This window comes from Peromyscus maniculatus, chromosome 20, assembly GCF_049852395.1.
Source record: "Peromyscus maniculatus bairdii isolate BWxNUB_F1_BW_parent chromosome 20, HU_Pman_BW_mat_3.1, whole genome shotgun sequence".
In the NCBI taxonomy this organism is placed as follows: domain Eukaryota; kingdom Metazoa; phylum Chordata; class Mammalia; order Rodentia; family Cricetidae; genus Peromyscus; species Peromyscus maniculatus.
The window spans coordinates 62977245-62991495 of NC_134871.1; the positions used below are offsets into that span (position 1 = coordinate 62977245).

Here is a 14251-nt window from a genome sequence, read left to right on the forward strand (position 1 = left end):
AAAAAAGAAAAAAGAAAGAAAAGAAATGTTCATGAATACCATGGTATCTTTCTGGACTGGATAGAGTCATTGTTGTGGGGCCACATCTTTCTTCTGGAGACTTCAGAGATTGTTATTGTAAAGACTCATTTTTTTTTTAAGGTTTATTTACTTATTATGTATACAGTGTTCTGTTTGCATGTATGCCTGCAGGCCAGAAGAGGGAGCCAGATCTTATTACAGATGGTTGTGAGCCACCATGTGGTTGCTGGGAATTGAACTCAGGGCCTCTAGAAGAACAGCCAGTGCTGTTAACCTCTGAGCCATCTCTCCAGCTTCAGGAAAGACTTATTTTTCAACTTGAACATTTTTGATATCAAGATGGAAAGTTTTGGATTTTTTCTGGATAGAGAATTTTTTCAAAAGCAAGGACAAGCATGGAAAGAAATGGATCTAGATGACAGTGGTCCTTAGATTATTGGTTTTCTTCTGTCTCACACCAGTTAGGTCTTTCAATATGAGACAGAATTTCCCAATGTTTATTTTAGCAATATGCTTGTGTTTACAGAATGAGAGAGCCACATTCCAACTCCAAAGCCAATTTGATTTATAATTGAATCGGGACCACAACTTTTCTAGAATTAAAGAGATGCTGATATTAGGCAGTGAGATATTACCCTGTATATATTGGTACCAATAGGTTCGTTCTTTCTGCTGTAGATGTCTGGGTATCCAAAGCCTCATGATTTCTGGAAGATGGGTATTTCTGTTATCCTGTAAAGACAAAAACAGAACCCTGCCCTGACCCTTGTTGTCTCTTCAGAGGTGTGAGAATTTTGAAAGAGACAGGGAAGCATGGAAAGTGTGCCACAGCAGCCACGGAGGTCAAGGGCAGAGGCCACCCAGGCATTTGGAGTTTGCCCCACGTTGGGCACCAGAAAATGGGATAAATCCATGGAGTCTATTCGATGGTCAAAGGAATTTATTTGGAGGTTAGCTCACAACCAGAATAAAGGAGTTGGTTGAGGAATCCTAGAGGGGTGGGGCAGGATCCAACATGGTTCTCAGGAGAGCTGTGCCTTGATCCACCCCAGCATCCAAGACCACAAGGTAGCAAAGAGAAGAGAGAGCTCACGTACATGCATCCCAGATCTTAAGGGTCCCTGATGGACACGCCCAAGGGGCAGGTACTTAAGGACATGACAAAAACAACCACCTACTAGAAGACACAAATCATTGAAATATATGAACCTATTTGGCCCAGTCTCATTCACACCACCAGTTAACTATTCTCCAACTTCTTAGGCACAAAGACCGTATTCCCTACCCCTTCTTTGCAGATAGGTATGTAGTCACAAGACCAGTTTAGCTCTAGTACAATTGAATTAGAGTTCTGCTACTACGTGTATTTTTCTTTTTCTTCCTCTTCTCTCATTCCTTCTCCCTCCACTCCTCCCCTCTCCATTCAAACTTCCCCACCTCCCATCCCCTTTGTATAGCCCAGGGTTAGCATAGAATTCCAATTCTTTCAGTTCCAAAGTGAGGGTTATAGCTGTGTTCTACCATGCCCAGTTTTCTACCAGTGCCTCCATCTTTTGTTCTGTTTCACTAACATTTCCTAATGAAGAGAATCATGGTTAGGATTCTGGGAGAGTCAGTTATTACCTTCGTAAAAAGGATTTTGCTTTTTTTGTTGTTGTTGCAGTTGTTTAGGCATATCTTAATGTGTCTCTTTGAGACAAAGTTTCTGTGTGTAACAGGGTGGTTGTCCTGGACTTGGTCTGTAGAGCAGTTGGCCTCAAACTCAGAGATAGGCCTGCCTTTGCTTCCCAAATCCTGGGATTAAAGGAGTGAGCTGCCCCGCCCACGGAAGGTCTCTTAGAGCTGTTAGGAGTCAGATTGTATAACACAGGAAAGACCTCTTAAGCCAGCCCCAAAAGCACAGAATAATAGGTCAGATGGAAACTCCCTTGGCTTATGTCACATTGTCCTTGCTTCTCCAGTTCCACATGAAAAACAGAAGATATTTGGGGTTTGCAGTTCATTTACTCTTAAAAAAAACTGTCCGGCTGTCACCAAACTCCTTTCCCAAATTGATTCTTGAAGCCTTAATTCCTTGTTGAAGTTGCCATTGACTAGAAAAGCAGTCAGTGTTTTGTGTGGAGTATTTATATAGTATTCAATGAGGGGAGGGCTGAAATAATAAGTAAGATCCATTTCCTCCTTCCTTCCCGATATCCCTTTCTCCTCCTTCATTGAAATTTCCCTCTAGCTAATAAACTTAATTCATGTAGTAAAGTGTGTCTCTGACCAGTAAAATGCCCCAGTGGGTAAAGACATCTGCTGCCAAGCTTGATGATATATATATATATATATATGTCAGGGATGGGCTATATATATAGCCCATCCCTGAAGCCTGCTTGTAGCTAGAGTTTTCCTGCCTTGCCCACAGTCAGGACAAATCTTTGTCACCCGCCAGTCCCACAGCCGCTCAGACCCAACCAAGTAAACACAGAAACTTACATTGCTTACAAACTGTATGGCCGTGGCAGGCTTCTTGCTAACTGTTCTTATAGCTTAAATTAATCCATTTCCATAAATCTATACCTTGCCATGTGGCTTGTGGCTTACTGGCATCTTCACATGCTGCTTTTCCTGGCGGGACTGGCAGTGACTCCCTCTGCCTTCCTGTTCTTTCTTTTCTCCTCTCTGTTAGTCCCACCTATACTTCCTGCCTAGCTACTGGCCAGTCAGTGTTTTATTTATTGACCAATCAGAGCAACACATTTGCCATACAGACCATCCCACAGCACCCGCATAGTGTCAGGAGAGTACTGACTCCTTCAACAGCCCTCTGACCTCCATGCATATGCTGTGGTGTGTATGTGCATAAATGTCAGACTGGAAGGTGGTCTCTGTCATGGCCTATTTGATTTGACCTACAGCTTGAACAGCTGCAATTACTTTGGGATTTAGGGAAGAATCTGAGCTTTAGAAATCTGCTTCGGAGGGACTGGTGATGTGCTCAGTGGTTGATCTCTTGCTAGCCTGTAGGGATCCCTGGGTTCAATACCCAGTGCTCTGAAATAAAGAAATCAGCCTCTAAAACAGCATCCAAGTTAAATTAATTGTGGTATGCCTGAGAGAATTCTTGTGGGCTCTTCTTCCCGTACTTCATTCTCCAGCCTGCATTCTCCCCTTTGCTTTCTCCACCTTGGAGCAGCAAAATGTTTGTGATGCAGCTAGATGCTGTCCTCTTGATGAAGCAGTGCACTTTGTGATAGAAAAAGGCAACAATTCATTAAAAAAATGTGTGTATCTTGAGACTTCATTATAAACATTTTGGTTGTGGGGTGTGTGTGTGGGGGGGGGTTTGTTTCAAGACAGGATCTCACTATGTAGCTCTGGCTCTCTTAGAACTATGTAGACCAGGCTAGCCTCAAACTCAGAGATCTACCTGCTTCTGCCTTTTGAGTGCTAGGATAGAATTAAAGGCGTGTACTGCTACACTCAGCTTATTTATATATTTTTTAAAAAGCCCTTTAGATCCTTAAATACACTGGTTCCTAGTCCCTTTGAGAAAGGTCTTTCAGTATTTAGCAGGCTAATGCAGACGATCTTGGTGTCTAAGCTTTTCTTTCCTTTGCTGGGTGATGCTGCTCTAAGATGTATATGGAAGACAGACTGCCTTGAAACTCCAGGGCCCCTTACTTCTTCACTCTGTTCTCCCACTAACATCTGATGACTCCACCGAGTGCTCAGTGATGACTGACATTAAACTGGATCTTTTCAATTGCCTTTCTCAAGCTCTGCAGTGGTGTACTCTTGCTAGGAGACACAGGCCCTCACCAGGCTAGTCTTATTTATTTCCTTCGCCTTGATCTGTTCTCAGTATACAGACTTGAAGCACAACATACACATCTCACTTAAAAACAAAGAAACAAGAAAAGCAAAAAACCTTTTAGAAATGGTTTTGTTTTTTAATTATGTTTTTTTGTGGGTAGGGTATGTATATGTGAGTACAGGTGCCTGTGAAGACCAGAGGCTTTGATCCTCCTGGGGCTGGAGGTACAGGCAGTGAGCTGTCTGACTTGGAACGGAACACAGTCCTGCACAAGAACAGTAAGCACTCATCGTGCTGGGCTATCTTATCTGCCTTCATACTCACAACACTCAAAATACAACAGCTACAACTTCTCTCATTCTTAGCCATTTTCTACACCTGGTTCCTAACTCCAGTGAGGAGTTTTTTTTTTTTTTCAGCTCATATGCTTCCTAATTCCTGGATTTGTGAACCATTCTGACAGTGTATAAACACTTGTTCTTGTTACCTGCTCTGAGCCACTGTAGTCCTCTGAGCTTGCCCATTTAGATGACCCCATCCTCACTGCTGATGTAGGACTTTACCCTTTTTCCTTGATGGTTCGAGTTTCTAGCTCACATTCTTTTCTGCCCACTTTGACTACCTGCCATAACAGTTCTTTTTTACATGTTTCAGCTATAGCTGCCAGTAGGCATGGTCAGACCCCAGACTGTTCTCTGGGCATTGTTAGGCTTGTGTCCTGAGCTTTGACTTTGTTTTCTAGCTTGTGGATAGTTCTGCTCTTACACGTTAGTAAGGTTCCCTGTTTCTGTCCTTCTCAAAGAGTTTTGTGAGTAGGAGTCTCCAGGGAAGCTTTGTTGAAGTTTGGAATCTAGAATGCAGAGTTCTCGGCCAGCTTAGAGGTTCTGCTGTGGTCAGGGAAGGAGCCTCCTTAGCCTTGTGTTTCCGCTGCTCTTACAGGTGATCGATCTTACAGGGTTCTGGGGATGTCCAGCTGCGGTCTTCCTCTGCTCCACGCTTTCTCTTGGCAGCCTTTCTTTTGGCTGCCCCTGGAGTCACTTTGCTGGGATGTGGCCTTCTGATGGGAGTTACCTAATACTTTCTGTTTGAAATTCCAGAGTTTCCCCTTTCCTTACATTTTCCTTCATGGTTCTTCTGTTTTGTTTATTCTCCTCGCTTTATCTTTTCTATTGAACGTTTGGTCCCCGATTTTCAGTCAGATTCTTGTGTGTTGGATTTTCAGTTCCTATTCTGTAAGATGGCTTTTTTGCTCACCTACCACAGCGTGTAGGCACCTACCACCGAAATAAGATTAGCCCTGGTCCCTTCGGTACAAGTTTCTCTGTTGTAACCTTTTTTTTTTTTTTTTTTTTTTTTTTAAAAGAAAAATGTTGGGTTGACACTTTTGAGTACAGGTTTTCCCCAATGTTTTAGTAGACTAACAAGTCACATGACCTTTAGTTCCTAAATGTGGGTTTCTTCCAGCATCTGCAGTATTTCCTAAGAAGTCTTAAGTCTCTTATGCTTTCTGTCTTGGCTTTTTAGTTTCTCTTCTGATAACTTTTCTTCTCTGTATGTTGTGAAGCTGGCCTGCTCTCTTTGCTCCGGAATCTGGGCTTCCAGGATGGAAATCTTTGGCCACACTATTGAGCACTTGAGATCTGACCCGCTCAAATAGAAGTCACTTTACTTAACTGGAAAATATATAACCCTGGGTTTTCAAGATTTAAGATGAAATGTAAAATACCTCAGTGGATTTTCAAGTACTGATTACGTGTCGATTAGACAGGCATACTAGGTTAGGTTAAAATTTGCTAGAATTCATTTCCCTCATCCATTTACTTCTTTATATTTTATTCCACAGATAGGATCCACTGTATAGCCTTGACTAGCTTCGTGTATTTCTATAGATATGGTTGCTATGTATTCGACTCCTTTAACTCCTACCACACAGTGTTGATCCAACTCTAATTTCTGCTACAATATCTAGATTAGTGTTGGGGTTTATTATTGTTCTTTTTTGTATATAGGGTCACATGTAGCCCAGGCTGGGCTCAAACTCACTAAGTAGCTGAGGATGATGATGAATGTTTTTTAAAAATACAAATTTATTCATTTTTTGTGTAACTATGGGTGTGCTCCTGCCACAGTGTGCACGTGGGGGTCTGAGGACGAGTTGTGAGAGCTGATTCTCTCTACCATGTTGCTCTTGGGGATTGAACCGGGAGTGTCAGGCTTGATTGCAAGAGCCTTTACCCATGAGCTGCCTCGCCATCCTGATCCTCCTGCCTCCACCTATACATGTGTGCTGTGGGCTTACTCCAGGACTTCATGCAAGCACCCTGCCAACGCAGAGCCCCACAATCACTTGTTTTTTTTTTTTTTTTTTTGTTTTGTTTTTTAACTTACTAGTGAGACCTTGGAACACTCAGTCCTAAATGGGATGTCTTCATCAAATCATTTCCCTCAGGACCCAGGGAGCTATATGGAAGAAGAGACAGTTTTTATGAGCCAGTAAGGTGGAAGAAACCAAGGAACCAAGGCCTTTAGATGCAGCAGGACCGATGCACAAATGAAGTCACAGGGACTGTGGCAGTATGCACAGGTCTAAGCCAGGTGGGGTCCCAGTGCCAAGAGGAAAGGAGACATAAGTCCCCATCCCTAACTCTTAAGCTATTGCAAATGAAAAATTACCATTCTCCAAGGAGTATCAACAAACCACACTTAGGGGCAGGCCCCATTCCCAGCAGAAGATGGCCAACACAAAATGATTTCAGTGGGTTTTTGGAGGGTTTATTTGTTTATTTAATCTTACAGACCTTTTGCTTATATATGGTTTCCTATTTTTTTTTGTTTGTTTGTTTTGGTTTTTTAAGACAGGCTTTCTCTGTGTAGCTTTGCGCCTTTCCTGGAACTCACTTGGTAGCCCAGGCTGGCCTCGAACTCACAGGGATCCACCTGCCTCTGCCTCCCGAGTGCTGGGATTAAAGGCGTGCGCCACCACTACCCGGCTTGTTTTTTTTTTTTGGGGGGGGGGGGCTTTTTCTGTGTGCGTCTCAGCGTCTATATGTGTTGTGAGTTCTCTTTTTTAAAGTCCTGTTTGTTTTATCCTATTCTGGTTTGTTTGTTTTGTTTTTATTTTATTTTACTACCTTTTTAGTTGTCTGTATTCTTTTTTTTTCCTCTTTTTTTATTTTATTTTATTTTACAATACCATTCAGTTCTACATATCAGCCACGGGTTCCCCTATTCTCCCCCCTCCCACCCCCTCCCACTTACCCCCAGCCTTCCCCCCATTCCCACCTCCTCCAGGGCAAATCCTCCCCCGAGGACTGCAATCAACCTGGTAGACTCAGTCCAGGCAGGTCCAGTCCCTTCCTCCCAGACTGAGCCAAGTGTCCCTGCATAAGCTCCAGGTTTCAAACAGCCAACTCATGCAATGAGCACAGGACTTGGTCCCACTGCCTAGTTGCCTCCCAAACTGATCAAGCCAATCAACTGTCTCACCTATTCAGAGGGCCTGATCCAGCTGGGGGCCCCTCAGCCTTTGGTTCATAGTTCATGTGTTTCCATTCATTTGGCTATTTTTTTTTCAATAATTGAGTAGAACCGAAATTTATTATAAGCCACAGTCATCCTAGGGACCTCCATACTATATATATATAGCCTCTATGGTTCTATGGGCTGTGGTCTGATTGTTCTTTATTTTATATCTAGAATCCACTTATGAGTGAGTACATACCATGACTGTCTTTCTGGGTTTGGGTTACCTCACTCAGGATGATTTTTTCTAGTTCCATCCATTTGCCTGCAAATTTCATGCTTTCATTGTTTTTCTCTGCTGAGTAGTACTCCATTGTGTATATGTACCACATTTTTTCCATCCATTCTTCCGTTGATGGGCATCTAGGTTGTTTCCAGGTTCTGGCTATTACAAATAGTGCTGCTATGAACATAGCTGAGCATGTATCTTTATGGTATGAATCAGCATTCTGTCTGTATTCTAATGAGAGAGAGAGGGAGAGGGAGGGGGAAAGGGTGTGTGTGGGTTTGGGTGGATGAGGAAGTGGCGAGGATCTGGGAATCAGAATATACTGTATGAATAATCTATTTTCAATATAAAAAGTAAAGATGAAAGCTTTAAAAAAAAAGGGGGGAAAAGAAAACAGGCCCAGCAATCCATGAGGTCAAACCAGTAAGCAACATTCTTTATGGTCTCTGCTTCTGTTCCGGCTTCCAGGTTCTTGCCTTGAGTTCCTGCCCTGACTTCCCTGGATGAATGACTGTGATCAAGATGTATAAGCCAAGTGCCCCTGCCCCTGCCCTCCTCCTAAAAAACCTTACTGGTTCACATATACCACTTTAAATTAAACCAGCCCCCTTGGACATTTCATTAATCCCTTGTCACAGATCCTAAGTAAGTGCTAAACTCATGCTAAACTCAGGCAGTTCCCCACAGCACTTATCACGTAATGTGCATATTCATACCCACATAAGTGTGGGCTTGCCAGCCAGGTGGTTAGGGTAGTGTTGGTTGTGATGTCTTTGCTGAGGTTGGTGGGCAGGGGGTTGATGTGAAGGGGCTGAGAAGCTATCTCACTACACAGGCTGCTCGTTTGAGCTGTGCTTTGCTTTGACTGCCCTCTGGCGTTGGGATTTGGAAACTCTAGCTCAGCAGTTCAGCTGTTCAAGGGAAGAGGTAGGTGGTACTTTCTCCCGTTTAGGATCCTGGTTCTTCTCTTCCCACTAAGCAATCAATAAAGAGCCTTTAATTTCAGTAGAAAGTCTTTGTTCTCCTTGGAATACGCTTTCTTTAATGTCAGCTTTTCTTCCTGTCCTCAGATCAGTGATAGCAGGGACCCAATAGCACCAAGTGGAGATTTGGTTCTCTACTGGGTCTCCGATATAGTTCTTAAGACCTGCTGAGCACACACGCATCAACTGGCTGACTAGAGATGTTGGTGTGAACCTGACTTCATTATACTAGGATTTTTGAGTGCTTTATTTCAGTACTGGTGCTTTATATGAGTTCATTTACTCTAGATGAATTTTAAATGCTTTTGACTTTTTCCTAGGAGAACTTAATTGTTTCGTAGGGCAGTGATTTAGGGACTTGATTAGCTAGTGTGATTTGAACTTGAAGACAAACAGCTTGCTTGTGTAGTGGGGATTGATAATCAGTTGAGAATTATTTTCAGAAAAAGCTCTGGGTCTGATCTCTAGCACTGGGAAAGGAAGGGAAAATAAAAATTGATGCCCTTGCTTTGTGTCAGCACTTGTCTGTATAAGGTACAGTGCCTTGGCAGGCATGGCGGTGCGCACCTGTAATGCCTGTACCTGTATTGCCAGGCTGAAGTCGGAGACTGCTGTACAGAGTAGCCTGGGCTAAGAGCAAGACCTGTCTCAAAACAGTAACAACAAAAATAGAGACAAAATATTTTATAGAGGTTTATATCTTGATTCATTTAATAAGTTGGATTTACTTTGACATTCCTCCTGTATAAAGTGTTGCTCCTCTTCCTCCCTGCCTCTTTTGATTTCTCTTTTTTCAGTGCTAGTATCAAAGCAAATGCCATCCACATAAAGTGATCACTTCAGACTCAGCTGTGTCCCCGCCCTGCCTAGAATTTTATCAGTTGGCTCACTGCTGCTTTGAGTTGATACTGCTGAAGGAGGAAGTGGGTGCGGAAAAAATCCAAGTGTAAAATTTGTGAAGGTGGTAGGCTTCCTAACAGTCTGTGCGAGAGAAAGGACTTAACAGCTAGAGACAGGCTAGATGGATCTCTTGAGCTTGTGTGGCTTTAGTTTCTTGGGTATTACCGGATTTTAGTGGCCTTGCTGGCCACTACCCACCAGTGCCCCCCACATCCTAATGGCCATGAACAAACCTTCTAACTACTAACTGTGGAGATAAGTCAATAGTGTATACAGGTGGGGTTTCTCTTCTCAGAGATGCTTGAGATAAGGAGTTTTCAGATTTTTAAAAAAACTTTTACTAAACTTTGTGGGGTGAACATCCTTGGTGTGAACTCTGAAATGTGGCAGAGCAGGAAACTCTTGAGCATCATGCTGATGAATATAGGTTTCAGATTTTGGAGCTTTTGGGTGAGAGATGTCCATTACATACTATATTTAGACTAGAATAACGGCTCTGAGCTGTTTTTCTTGGAAAATTTTGCAGTTCCTAAGTGTTTCTGGGAGTAGTAGAGACTCTGTTCTTCACATTTTAAAATAAAGTAGCTTTGTAGTTAATAATCTGGCTCTACTCCAGACTGTGAAAAGTGGTACGTTCTAAATCATGTCTTGCTGACGTTTCACTTTGTTAACTGACTTCAACAGTTAGTCACTGCTAGAAAAGGGAGTCAAGACTTAGCTTGTCATCTTTTGCCATTTGTGTATTCAGATAGAGAATATAATTAACCTTTTTTTTCCTTCAAAGGGACATGAGAGATGGCTTTAGAAGAAAAAGTTTCTACTCTTCCCATTATTCAAGAGAACGATCTCCCCATAAAAGGGACGCTCCTTTTTTCAGAGAATCGCCTGTAGGCCGGAAGGACTCCCCACACAGCAGATCTGGCTCCAGTCTCAGCAGTAGAAGCTATTCTCCAGATCGAAGCCGGACGCACTCCTTCCACCAATCCCAGCACAGAAGTATGTCTGCTTGTCTCTTTTTTCCTCTGAAGTGTCTTCAAAACTTTGCCTGTTAGTCTCCTGATGGGAGTGTACTGAGTCAGACTGATTCGGAGATGTAGGACCAGGTATCATGTTTGAATTCATCAATGTGTAAAAGAGATCCTTGTTATCAAGTCCAAAAGTCAATACGCTCCCATACTTCCTACTAGTCCAAATGGCTTTTAATTAATAACAGCCTTTCCTCCTCCTCCCACTCATGGCCTCACATTGTCTTTCTTGGTGGATGTTGTTGGATTCTTGTTTTCAGCAAATATCTATACGTTGTCTATTATTTACAAAACTACTGTTTATTTGCAAAGAAGTGAAGCTTCACAGAAAACATCTTTTTGCATATAGGTGTGTGAACGGTGACTGCAGAGGTAGGAATATCATTTGAGAACTCGGTGGATAAGAGCTATTTGTGTACAAGTTCTGATCCTCAGAATCTATAAAAAAGACAGGTAGTGCCAGCCTCTCCGCTCCTAGACTAAGGGAAGCTTGTAGACAGACTAGCCTATTATATACAGTGGCAAGCACTGGGAGAGATATCTCTTACAAGGTAGAAAGCAAGGACCAACACCCACGGTGTCCTCTGAATTCCATGTATGTCATGACACATCCATGCCAATGCTCACACACATGAACACTCATACACACAGGAAAAAAAATAAGTTTTGTTTTTTAAATTAATTCATTTAATGTGTATAGATGTGTTGTCTGCTCCTATTGGCCCGTGCATCAGACGTACTGTGTTGCAGGGAGATTGCAACAGGAAAAGCCCTTGCTATGAGCAAAGCAGCATGGTGGCTATCGCTGTGTTCCTGTTCCACATTGGACACCAGATAAAACGGCTTCTTTTATTGTTTCATTAGTGAAAAATGGGCGGGAGTCAGATATTCAGGTAAAATCAGATAGATTCGAGGAGCAATAGAGAAAAGGATCAGCAACCTCTAGTCTCCATGCTTCCCCCCTCAGAAAGTCAGCACCTCTTTGGCCCCTCCTTTTTCCTCTTGTGTGTCTGCCAGAAAACTCTGTGGTCCATTCCGGCCAGCTGAATGTGGACCCCACCCTCCAAAACAAGGCCTGAGCCCTTTGGTGCTCTGGAGCAACAACACAAACAAATCTCCCCAATAATACTGCTCGTATGTCTGTGTGTGCCTGGTGCCCCAGAAGGCCAGAAGGGGGCATTGGTGTCCTTAGAATCAGAAATCATTGTAAGCCACCGTAGGCACGCTGAGAATTGAACTGGGGTCCTATAAGAGAGCGGCAAGCACTCTAAACTACTGAACCATTGCTCCCGCCCCAGAAAAAAAAGGATTTTTAATAAGTATGTCCTTTGAAAAATTAAAACAAACAGCAGTGTGCACACGTGTGATTGCTTAAGAAACTTCTGGAAACTGGGAGTTGTGTTGTAAAGGTTAGTGTCAGTGCGCATTTATTAATTTATTTTCCCTCTGACCCCCAACTTAGGCAGCCACCCCACCCCAAAAAGCTTTCAAGACAGTAGACTCTACTAAATGCTATCATGAATCGAGATATATTTAAAAAGCCACACATCTTTCAACTCCCTCCACCCCTTTCAGATGTGTGTAGCCTAAATGTATTTGTCTAAAGAGTTTGGCAGCTGGTAATAAAGTCTTAATAAAACATACAATAGTAACGGTAACTTAGGCTTTTACTTGATAGCACCCAATAAAGCTGTTAAAAGGTAGCTACTGGATGGCAGGTAAGCCCTGCTTTTGTTTGTTTTCTGAAACAAACTTCTTTGTGTTTTGAGACAGGATTTAGCTATTATCCCAGGCTGTCATTGAACTCACTGTGCATCCCAGGATGGCTTTGAACTTCCAGTTGTCCTCCTGTCCCAGCCTCCCTAGAGCCACTGGACCTGACTTAAAGCAGAGTTTGCTGGGGAAGCATTTTCCTGTCTCCGCTTTGGGCTTCACAGGCTGAGACTGTAGAATTTGAAAAGAAGCCTATGTGAGCCACCCTGTGGTGTTGGTCGGGATCTCAGGAGTGTCCCATCCTTAGTGTCTGCAGTGATAAGCAGTAACAAAGAACACAGTGTGGGGTAAATAAAGCAAGCAGAGCATAGGCATTTAGTTTTTTGGGGTGTGTGTGGGGAGGGTGCACACATATCTTGACACGTGTAGAGGTCAAAAGAGAACTTTGAAAAAATGTTTTCTCCTTTCATCATGTGGATCTTGGGGGATTGAACTTAGCATCATAAGGCATGACTGAAAGTGCCTTTCCTCACTGAACCACCTCCCTGACCTCATGCCCGGCTGTTTGACAAAGGTACTAGGGCTCAAATGCAGGTCCTTAAACTCATGAGGTAAGTACTTTTCTGATGGCGCCATCTTTCCCAGACTTCAGGTTCTTTTATTGTCAGTAGTAGTGTGTTTTTTATTTGCTGTGTGTATGTATGTTTGTGTGCGTACATATCACAGTGTACGGATGGATGTCAGTGCAGGGGAGAGTCAGTTCTCCCCTCCCACTGTGTAATTGGACTCAGCTTGTCAGGATTGGCAGGGTTTGTAATTACAAGCCACTGAATGATTTTTCTCTGGTTCTGCTTGTTTTACTTTGGGAAGAGGGTCTCATGTAGACTGAGTTGATATCAACCTTGCTGAAAGAGCCTGGATCCCTTATCCTCCTAGCTCTACCTTCTGAGTTCTGGGACTTCAGGAGTGTTCCACAAGCTCAGATCCGCAGATGGACTTCAGTGCTTTGAAGTTTTGTCGGACTCCTAGTGGTGTTGATCTGAATGCAGCTGTGAGCTTATCATTTTCAGTCTTTTTGGTTGTCCATGTTTAAATGCTAACACTGCAGGATGGCCTGATTTGCCTCATTTTCTTACTCTTTATCTTTTATAATTTGTTTAGTGTTAAACGTGACACTAGAACCGTCAAGTTCAGTCTCATACCCATTCTTCAAAGTCTTTGTTTTTTTTTTTTTAAATCAGTGTACGTTAACTATACAAAAACATTTGTATTCATGTCAATAACACACTCTGATCATACTTTTCTCTGCCCCCTTTCTCTTCCATCTTGTGAACCCCTTGTTCTTCCCAAAAAGTATCCTTTCCGCTTTCATACCTTGTAATCTATATTCCACAGATAAGAGAAAATATGCAATTTTTGTCCTTCCGAATCTGGTTATTTCACTCATTAAAATCTTGCTTGTAATTATTTCACAAAATTCCTTGTCCTCTGTGAAGTGCCTTAGCATTTCCATGTTAAAGCTTCCACTGTTGACCCAGTATGGTATCTCTGTTGTGCTATTTGTTTCTTGAATTAAAATATATCTGACAGCCGGGCCGTGGTGGCGCACGTCTTTAATCCCAGCACTCGGGAGGCAGAGCCAGGCGGATCTCTGTGAGTTCAAGGCCAGCCTGGTCTCCAAAGCAAGTTCCAGGACAGGCGCAAAGCTACACAGAGAAACCCTGTCTCGAAAAACCAAAATATATATATACACACACACACATGTGCTTGCTTATTAAGCACTGCACTGAGTTATAGTAGTTTGCAAGATATAACCTATAACTTCATCACCTATAATGATGCTTCTGGTTTTGATTTTCTGAAGTATCCTTGTTCTCATGTGATTTGTCAAGAATGAACAATGGTTGTTAAAGTGGGTGACTCTGGTTACATTTATCTTTGCTGTTAGCAGGAAATCCTATCTCAGGAAGAAAGTGTTGTGTGAAGGAGGAGTATGTTAGATGTATACTTAGCTATTGTATGCAAAGGGTCACCAAATGCCATCAGATTCTTACAG

General features: G+C 42.7%; 1 protein-coding gene across 21 annotated transcripts in view; it reads left to right on the top strand.

Annotated features, from left to right (window-relative positions):
* Positions 1-14251, top strand: part of Pphln1 (periphilin 1) — a 131834-nt gene that overhangs the window by 73186 nt on the left and 44397 nt on the right. For 17 of the 21 annotated variants that reach the window (XM_015993173.3, XM_076556658.1, XM_006974310.4 and 14 more), the window contains one exon: positions 10242-10453. In XM_015993173.3, coding sequence (XP_015848659.3) covers positions 10242-10453 — 212 coding nt within the window. Of the gene's footprint in view, positions 1-4637; positions 4763-10241; positions 10454-14251 lie in introns of those variants that run through there. The other 4 variants (XM_076556659.1, XM_006974317.4, XM_076556651.1 and 1 more) reach the window with 2 other exon arrangements.